This window comes from Staurois parvus, unplaced genomic scaffold (assembly GCF_062004578.1).
Source record: "Staurois parvus isolate SC_StPar_1 unplaced genomic scaffold, SC_StPar_1.0 ptg000154l, whole genome shotgun sequence".
NCBI lineage: Eukaryota > Metazoa > Chordata > Amphibia > Anura > Ranidae > Staurois > Staurois parvus.
Genome location: NW_028317950.1, coordinates 17,791,051 through 17,801,437, shown reverse-complemented (window position 1 = coordinate 17,801,437; position 10,387 = coordinate 17,791,051). Strand labels below are relative to the sequence as shown.

The window sequence follows — 10,387 nt, the reverse complement described above, 5'->3', positions numbered from 1 at the left end:
AAGGGCAGTGCTTGCTTCTCATTACCTGTGGCCGTCAATGCAATGAAGTGACAGATTCCAACATCATACCAATAATATGACAATCTGACATCCCCTGAGCACAGCATTGGTCCTGCGGATGACCATTAGGGGGCGGGGCTTCAGGGTGACAGCACATGAACACAGCATTGGTCCTGTTTGTAAATATTAGGGGCGTTGCTCGGTTTTTTTTATTGGCTTGGTACATTATAACCGGAAGAGGGCGCACTTCCTTCAGTATTGACTTTAGAAGGAGGTGTGACGGAGGTTCCTGATGGGCGGAGTTGACTGTGTGGGCTCGCTCTCCTGATCCTAGCTAGGGGTGTGGAGTTTGAGGTGACGGGGGCGTGGTCGATAAGGCGTGACTGTAACAGGTAAGGGGCGGAAGTATTGCCGCAAGGAATTGGGGGCGTATTGCTGGCGGTGACGTAGCTCGGTGAGGCGGGGTTGGATGTGACAGGGCTGGCTGCGGGCTCGGGGTTCAGTCAGTCAGTCGGTAGCTGCGGGCAGCGGAGGTGTTCGGTGATTTCCCCGCGGCGAGCATGGCTGTGAGCGGTGGTACGAAGAGCTGGTCCAGGCTGGAGCCGAATAAGATGCCGGCCTGGAAGTTGGAGGTGCTGGAGAGGAAGCGGCAAAAGATGGCGAGTGGCGGAGGTGCCCTGTCCTCCCGGGGGAAGGAAGTGTCACCCAGCAGGCACTCCAGGAAGGGCAGCCCTGAACGCCTGGTGCTGCAGGACAGCCTGGGTCCCCTCCATGAGAACCCCTTCATCAAGCTGGAACAAGAGCGTCGCCGCCGGCGACCACAACATCACCAACATCATCACCAACAACCCTCCTCCGCGGGGAGAGCGACCTCCCCCATCCGGCACCTGCTGGACATTTATGGCAACGTCCCGGGTATCCGCACCATCCGCGCCGAGAACATCATCATCATTGAGTCCGACCCCGGCTACTTCACCCAGAGTAGCCATGGCGCTGGCAGCGATCCTGTCGAAGAGTTGCTGGCCAAGAGGGGCAGCAAGGTGGCTGAGATCCGAGCCTCAGAGGTGGTCATCTACGAGCCGGAGCCTCCAGTCAGAGAACCCCTTAAAAAAAATCAGGTCGTCCCCACAAAAAAGCCGCTAGACCATAGCGAGGTGCTGGAGGAGGCTGGGCGGGTCAGCCGACTTCTGGAGAAGTTTGACCACGGTCACAGCAGACCTTTACGGTCAAGGAGTTGGGAGAATCTACTGGAAAGGGACAATAAGCCTCCTCTGTTGCCAAAACCTCCCCCCACTGATCGGCACAGTCATGTCCCCCAAACTAAGGCACCCAAGCGGTCCGGGGAGATTTCCCCATCGTCTGCCTCCATTTTAGAAGAAGACAGCAAGCGTTTTCCTTTGAACAACCCATCTTGGCTTCCTTCCAAACCACCTGCTGTCCATACTTTGCCAGATCCTGGTTTGTTTCACAAAAGACCCCCCAGTCCCATTACACCACCTGCCACCAGCACCCCTGGGTCCTCACCTTCTTCATTATCCCCACTGTCCCCTCGTTATGACATGCCCACTGATGAGAAATTGGTTTCCCCTATTGTAGCGACCGTCCGGGAGAAATTTGAAGTCGGGTACACCAACAATCATCCACTGTCCAAACTCATGAATGTTACCCAGAAGACCGGTAGCAACACCATCCATGTCAACCCGAAAGCTGCCTCACTTAGCAAGGCCCGGCCTTCTGACACAACCATTGGAACCACTGTAAAGAGTTCCTCTCCGATTACCAATGGTCACGCTGACCACTCTGAGATAAATGCAAACACAAGCAGTACGATTACTATTCAAGATCTCTTGTCAAAAAGTAAGCGATCTAGAGGTACCCCTACTCGACGGTCCTCCGAGGGAAGTGGAGCAGTGCTATCTCCTGGGTACGATTCCACCAATGAGCTCCCCAAAGGCGCCAATGATTGGAGGCCAAAGTCTGAGGTGAATAGCCCTAAAAATAGCATCCCTCCCTTATCCAGTGCCAGTCATTCTGAAAGCTCCTTCCACAACCACTGTGACAACAGCTTTACTAGTGCCACTCCTAGCCAGCTAATGAAAGTTTCCTTTCCCGCCAGCAGTAATGATTCCTTTGAAATCAGGCCTGCACCAAAGCCAGACCTAAGTAAAATTCCTGACGATGATGTCCAAGCAAAAGCCCTTGCAAACATTCGAATGCAGTCTAAGAACTCTTTTGTTTTCATTCCAAAGAAGAGGCAGGACCCTTCTGCTCCAGTGACTGGCAGTGCCGTCCAAGTGTCCACCAAAAACAAGCCAAAAGTACAAGTTAGTGCTTCCACTTTTAATGGACCCAAGTTGGATTCCAGAGATTCTCCTGGAGAAAATAGTGTCAGGTTAAAGGAAGTTCTTTCTCCAGTTAATGGGGATGAGAGGATAGAGCAGATACCCAGTTCTGTTACGGTAAAATCTACCGTACCTCTACTGTCAGACTTTGACTGGAGAAGTGGCCTTTTGCCATCCAAATCTTCTACAGAAGGTCAGTCCTTCACTGACATTGGAGCTGAGTTGGAGTACTTTAGTAGCGTACATCAGGGAGATGCTGAGGGCATATTGACTGTACCAGTCACTAAAATACCTGAAGATGTAGCTAAAACGGATATTCCCGTCACCAACATAGATGACATAGTGAACGCTGATGAACAAGACTCGAGCAAGGAGGCCAAACCAACTTCAAAATTACCAACAGACCCTGTTTCAGCTTCCTACCGGCCTCATACTTCCCTCTCCTCTGTCCGTGCTAAGGGCACCAACACTTTTACTGTTATTCCCAAAAGGAAGCCCATTACTGAGAAAGAAGCCTTTAGGACACCGGTAGTGGATGAAGATGATGATGAAGACTCCAGCTCAAAAAGAAAGTCTTCAGATGGATTTGAGGCTCCCTATTCTGAACTTGGGGCCCTGCTCAAAAAGAGGTACCCAACTGCTGAGGAGATCCAGGTCATCGGTGGCTACCAGTCGCTGTCAAAGTCCTGTCTGTTAAAGAATGGCTCCACAAGGAAAAAGGTAATTATTGTCAATGTCTTCCTGCTTATGTAAGGTGCATAAAGTTGAAAGTTATTCTGATGCTTGAACCATTATGCAGCCTATAGATTTGCTAGATGTTTGTAATGACCTCAAGCAGCCTCTACATGATGATGATGTTTACCAGGATGTAGGTTTCATGATGGTAAATTTCACTGCATGGATGAGTACTTTGGCACTTTGTTGTTGAGGACTCGTACTCAACAGCTCAGGTGTCACAGGTTGTCCAAATGTTCTTGGACGCATTTCTTTAGCCAGACTACACCAAGTTGCCAATATATTCTTAACTGCACTTCATAGAAGTATTTTGCTTTTTCTGAGACATCTGTGTTATATCTGAATAATGTTAGTGTGCCCTTCTTCTGTTGCAACTTATGCTGGGCATTTCATTCTGTCTGTGACCACACTGGAGACCACACTCCCTTTACATTCTTATGACAGCTAGACAAGAAATGAGGGAAGAGAGTCACTAAGATAGGAAAGCACAAGCAATAAAACCTCTACTGTATAGGGTTTCTACGGTTTTTGATGCTGTGTCTAACCCTGCTGGAGAGTACACCTTGTCATTAGAGCAGAAAGGGGGTGATATCTCCCCACCAGGGATATAGAAAGACTTGACAGGTTTTAACCCTTCATTACTCTTCCATCACTAAGAATAATGTATTGGGCAGTGTTGTAGTTCACAAAATGTCCACGTTTGGAAGAAAACGTTTGGCAGATATACCACAGAAGCAAGGAAAGTCCTCATAATTGAGGCATAAAGTGGTATTAAACCCAACCCCAAAAATCTAATATATTGCAGCTTACCAATCATTAGATGTGGTGGCTGTATCAGATTTCTTGATTTCTTTTCTCAGGCTTTTTTTCCCTCTGTTTTCACCCGGTGAAATAGCCAGTAACACACCTCCTGTGTTAGAATGCCCCCACTCTAGATGAACGAGCACAGGGGGCACAGCAGCATTGTCAGTCTGGGGGGTAGGGGAGTGTTAGATGGACTAGCAGATTTAGATACACTAACAAATTGAAGCCAATTCCATCTCACACTTTATAAGTAGGTACAGCAATCTTTTTTTTTTTTTTTTGTTTTTTGTTTTTATTCCTTTTGGGATAAAGTTTTTACAAAAATAAAAGCTGTCCATTGTAAGCACTCCTGTCAGTGGCAAATGGTTTGTCTCATCTCTCTAACTCAGGAGTGTCAAACTCCATTTAATCGCGGTCCGTATCAGCATTATGGTTGCCCTCAAAGGGCCGGTTGTATCTGTAAGACTAGATGTCCAGACCACCCCACCCCCCATTACATCAGATGTGAAGAATTCTACACCCTCCCTAACATCACCGTGCACCCCTTTTGGGGGCCGAGCTGGAAAGCAGAAAGTGCAGAGTCTGGAGGAGGACCAGAGGAGGAGTGGAGTCAGTTACCAGAGTCTACTGAATGCTGAGACCAGGGGAGGCAGAGATGAGGGAGTGCTGCAGCTGCACTGAAAGGTGCAGGATTTGGCAGAGTTCTATTCTCCTCTCTGCTTCCGACTGCTGAGACAAGGTGGGGGCAGAGACAAGGGTTTACCTGCAGGAAAGGTGCAAGGGCCATGTGAAATGGACTGGAGGGCCTGAGACAAGGGTTTACCTGCAGGAAAGGTGTAAGGGCCATGTGAAATGGACTGGAGGGCCTGATTTGACCCGCGGGCCTTGTGTTTTGACACCTGTGCTCTAACTGATACAATTGTAGGACAGCTTCTCCTTTAAAAAAAAAAAAAAAAAAGAAAAAGCAGATTTGCTGGCCATATTACTATGTGAAAACAAAGAAAAAAAGACTAATGCAAGCACCACATCTAAGAATTGGTAAGCTGCAATAAATGTTTGCTTTTGTGGTTATTACTGCCTTATAGGGTTAAACTGTGCAGGAAAAAACAGCTTGCATGGACATTGAACTTTGTAAACATTTTAATACGTTCCTGTGTTTGCCCGATCAATGATTATTAGAGAAGGTCAAATATTGCCGAGTGTAACTACGACGGGCTTGTCCTAGTACTTGGGGTATGTGTGATATGAAAAATGTTGACGTATTTTTTCAGAGTAAAATGTACTGTAAGTAATTACTTTTTTTTTGAGAATGTCAAAAAGCAGAATAACCAGAATTCAGAACCTGAATTCTATTTGTCTTAGGGTTACCTCCTTAGGCTTTATACAGTCAGGTACAGTATCTTTATGTGCTCTGTTGTGCTTTGGTCGAGCCACCAAGGCCTAGCAGGATGTACAGAACACAATGTCATACTGGAAAGCATGGCTCCTATATACCTGACGAGGATATGACGAAGGGTCAGAGGTAAAAACACAGGCATTGTTCATCGTCCTCCACGTTCACTAATATATGCCATGTGTGGGAGATACTCTGCTCATATTACGTGGTCTGCTCTGCTCCATCTGCTGTGTTGTCATTCGTTCACTGCAGCTTGGCAAGCTCGGGCCACTGGAAATGCCTGTCGTATACCAGCCCATAGTGACACGCTTGTTAAAATAGGAAGCTTACTTGGCTAGCTTTGACATTTTACCCACTTCTTCTGTGCTGCTGTTAAGGCAACTAAAGATTTAAGAGGATAAGGCTCAGGTCACACTAATGCGATTTCTGATGTGACTTGAGTCACAAAGAATCGCATGACAAGGGGAATCAAATTATTATCATCAATGGTGGACACATCAATACAGCTCAGCACGGTGCATTTTTGGAAAAGGTTCCTGTGCTGCGACTTGGTCTCGTAGAATATTCGAAAACGCAACCAGGTCACATATAAGTCAGACTACATAATCACACTGAAAAGTGTGCCAGAATTGCAACACATTGCATATTTTTTGTGGATAGTCTGTCTCTTAAATACAGACAAGGACAGGGGTGCTGCTCTGACCATTGCCTTTAACAGTAGTTTGGCGGTAGGATTGGTCGCCAGTTCCTTACTGCCATCTGGCATTTTTTTTTTTAAACTGGTCTTTGCCTAAGGCAACCGGCTTTCACCTGTTAGTCTTCTGAGGTTAGTAACAGGACAGCTAATACTTAGTTCATTTTCTATCCAAAGGGTCCTTTCACACGGAGCACAGCCGTTTAGCGGATCTGCTTGCTAAGTGGGGGATCTCTCCACTGATCCCCGCTGTGCAAGCGGGTGACAGATCTGTGTCTGCTCCGCTGCTGCAGAGCAGACACAGAGCTGCTCACTCTCCTCAATGGGCGGTCGGATGAAAACTGACGCCCTGTCTGTTTTCATCTGACGGACGGAAGGGGAATTGGATCCCCATCCGTCCCTTTTTGGCGGATCGGATGTAGGCTGGTATAAAATGGACACATGCCCTTTTATACCCGCTGCTCCATAGAGGAGAATGCAGGTTTCGTTCTGGTCCACCTGAAAAACGGGCACACGGACCCGATCGGAAAGTCTGTGTGAAAGCGCCAAGAGTGTCTGAAAGAGGAGCTAGCAGATTTTACCTTCTAAAGCAGTGGTTCTCAATCTGTAAGTCACGACCCCTTTGGGGTCACAGGGGTCACCTAAGACCATCGAACAACACATTTCCAATGTGTAAAGAGTAAATAATTTTATGGTTGGGGGTCACCACAACATGAGGAACTGTATTAAGGGGTCGCGGCATTAGGAAGGTTGAGAACCACTGCTCTAAAGCATTTAGGGCTCTTTCACACGGGTTGGACGGATTAGCGGATCCGCTTGTTTAGCGGGGGATCTCTCTGCTGAGCAAGCAGATGACAGCTCTGTGTCCCCTCCACTGCTGCAGAGCAGACACAGAACTGCTTGCTCTCCTCAAGGGGCGGTCGGATGAAAACGGATCGGATGTTGGCGGGTGTAAATGGACACATGTCCGTTTATACCCGCCACTCCATAGAGGAGAATGGAGGTTCCGATCGGGTCCACCTGAAAAACGGGCAGACGGACTCGATCGGAACGTCTATGAAAGAGCCAAGAGTGTCTGAAAGAGAAGCTGGCAGATTTTACCTTCTAACGCATTTAGGGTCCTTTCACACGGGCGCTCCATTATTATTATTTTTTTTTTTTACATCCTTTACCAATGCAAAAACGGACCGTATGTCCGTTTTTACATTAGTTTTTGTCCATATACATCTGCTCGTCCGTTCCGTTTTTTTTTACCGAAGAAAAATAGGGTTTTCTTCCGTTCAAAAAAACGGATGTTAACAGATGCGGACATTAACGGATGTAAACAGATGATCATCCGTTTACATCCGTTAGTCCATAGAAATACATTGGTGTCCGTTTTTCATCCGTAAATGAACAGATGAAAAACGAGCATACAGAACGCCCATGTGAAAGGGGCCTTAAGAAAATGAGAATCCCGTTTTTATGATTGACATTTTTCTTACAGATGCTTTGATGAAACCTGGCCATTAGAAATGTTTGTATAGAACAGGGAAGGGTTAGAACCCCTGTCAGATTTGTATTGCAGTCACAGTCAGGTTCTTATAGCTGTGTGCTCATTGGGTCACATCATTTCCTGGAATCTCCCCAGTAGGAACATAGCCTGAAATGAGAACTCTGACAGATGTGCTGTAACCTATAGCAATCAGTTACTGTCTCTTAAAGCGGGACTAAGCCCTCCTATTCTTTACAGCCAAGGAAGCTGCCATCGTAGCCTCTGTTTGATCTGCCGTTGTTATGGTACTGCACATGTGATCAACTATGACACCAACTGTTTGATGTTTGAGAGCGCAAGCAACTGTGACAGATATCATTCGGTGGGTAGGGGAATGTTAGATGGACTAGCAGATTTAGATACGCTAACAAATTGAACTCCATCTCACACTTTATAAGTAGGTACAGCAATCTGTTTTTTTTTTTTTTTTGTTCTTTTTTCCTTTTGGGATAAAGTTTTTACAAAAATAAAAGCTGTCCATTGTAAGCACTCCTGTCAGTGGCAAATGGTTTGTCTCATCCCTCTAACTCAGGGGTGTCAAACTCCATTTAATCGCAGTCCGTATCAGCATTATGGTTGCCCTTTAAAGGGCCAGTTGTATCTGTAAGACTAGATGTCCAGACCACCCCACCCCCCATTACCCCCACATGCCTTGAATTTATGGTTTTGGGAAACCGTTAAATCTGTGGGTTTGGTTCTGCTTTCCTGGATCTGACTACAGAAAATAGATCTCATTGGACGCTATAGGTTGCTGCCATATGTAGATGGTTGTTGCACTTTGCTCTTCATTCTTTAGTCTTGCAGTGTCTAGTCCTCTCTTTCTTACAGCGAAGACACCTGCATTAACCATTAACTGTTCAGCATTAACCAGTTCAGAAAACTTGATGACCAGTAGAAAACAATTGACTTTTTATTTAAAGGTTGCACTGGTTGAACTGTTCAAACTGTGAGACTTTTAGAGATCTTTTTGTCAAGAATAGCAAAACAAATGCTAAGAAACGTATAGTCAGTGGAACTAAAGCAGGTTGAAGTGATCTGATAGGATAGGGCCTACAAAATCTGTCAACATTTTAAAGTGTTACTAAACCCAGGACCCTGCATTCACTATATCCGGTCTCCCACAGTACACAGAACATAGAAATGCAATTATTTTAGTAAACATAAACTGCTAAATACATTTTCTCATCAGAAGTATATAGCAGTCTTGTGACTTTTATTAGTGTCCAGCCGAGCACTGTTTAAAGCTTGTAAGAGGAGTTTTCATTCTGCTTTGACTGTCCTATGAGGCTGCATGACCCCTGACCCTCTGTCTAGGCAGTGCTGATTTGGCCCTGTGCTGATCACATGCACCCTCTCAAAGGAAAAAAAACTAGCAATACACACCAAACTGAGAATGTGCAGAGTGACTCCTAGAGCTCTGTACTATCAGCAGATGGATTGTTGGCAGTAGAAGGGGAGGATCAAACAGCCTTTTTTACACAATGCAGAGGATTAACCTCTTAGGTTCCACAGTGAGTATAACCAGCATGCTTTACTGCATATACAGACTGATTTTACTATAGGGTTGTTAGAACAGGAAGTAAAGAAAACTCTCCCCAGGTCCTTTCTGTTGTACAATTGTCAGACAGTACAAGAAGCAAGGGAAATTCTCTACTGCCTGCCTGATAGGTGTCAGAACAGGATGTGAGGGAAAATCTCCCCACTCCAGTCCCAATCAAACAACACTAACACATTCTCTAGTAGAATCAGAAAGGTTTCCCTATAAGAAATAAGGAATGTGTTCCCTAGGGGTGATTCATCTGATAATGAGAAATCCCTTCTGTGGTGACCTGCACAGGATTTAATATCCGACCGAGGTTCTGACCAGGGGCGGACTGACAACTCATGGGGTCCCTGCACAATAGGGGATCATGGGGCCCCTGTGTCCTTGCCCAAACTCAAAAACGCCTATGAAAAAGGTACTGGGGCATCTCATGGGGCCCCCTACTGACCCCGGGCCCTCGGGCAGTGCTCGAGTTTCCAAATGGTCAGTCCGCCCCTGGTTCTGACACTCCTGGAAGTGCTGAATGCTGATGGAGGCTGCAGCTCTGGAATGGAGGAATAGTAGCACTTGCAGGCCTTTATAGTAGGGAGTAATAATATCTTGTATATCGCAGGAAGTTTTCATCTTGAATATTTATTTATTTTAATTTTTTTTGCAGTTGAATGATTACTTTGATAACCAGTGAAGATGTCAAAAACGTGCAAATTAAGATTTTTCCAGTTTGGGAAAGTGTGACTATTGAATGATTGCTATGTTAGCACAGCAGTAATGGAACCTGTAGCAATGCACTGACTAGACAAGGGTTTCCCAGCCAGGGATTCCGTGAGCAAGGAGCAATTTCTGCCTCTCGGATAAGTTCTCACTGACACCATTGATCTTTTTAGCTATCTATAAGGGGTCATTCTTCCCAATGACCAGAAAGTTGTAGATACAGGGGTTTCCTGAGACTGGAAAGTTATTTCAAGGGTTCCTCTGTGTTGAAAAGGTTGAGATGCTGGACTGGACTGTAGTTTCATCACAGTTGCTTTTCAATAAAATTTATAGAGACATTTTAAGAGACTTTTTTATAGCTCAAGTCCTAAGCCCTGTCATTACTAGTGAAGCATTATGTGAAATGGAAAGTTACTGCAGTTTTGTAATCCGTGCCTTCAGTTCCACTGTCACATTCAAAGGTAATCTGGAAGGGGGGAGGCTAAAAAGGAAGCTTAAAGTGATATTAAAGGCAATATTAAAAAACAAAAAAAGCAAAAACCATACCATACTTACCTGCTCTGTGTGATGGTTTTCTAAGGGCTTGTTCACGATAGCTTTGCTGCTTTGAAGAGCAGTTCACTTTCAA

The 10,387-nt window shown here is 45.7% G+C and overlaps 1 protein-coding gene across 1 annotated transcript in view; it reads left to right on the top strand.

Annotated features, from left to right (window-relative positions):
• Positions 1 to 465: 465 nt before the first annotated feature.
• The window catches only part of TPRN (taperin), an 84,888-nt gene continuing 74,966 nt past the window's right edge, over positions 466 to 10,387 (top strand). Inside the window, exon 1 of the mRNA XM_089675134.1 lies at positions 466 to 3,062. Within this exon, the coding sequence (XP_089531260.1) occupies positions 561 to 3,062 (2,502 nt within the window). The 5' untranslated portion in view covers positions 466 to 560. The remainder of the gene's footprint in view (positions 3,063 to 10,387) is intronic.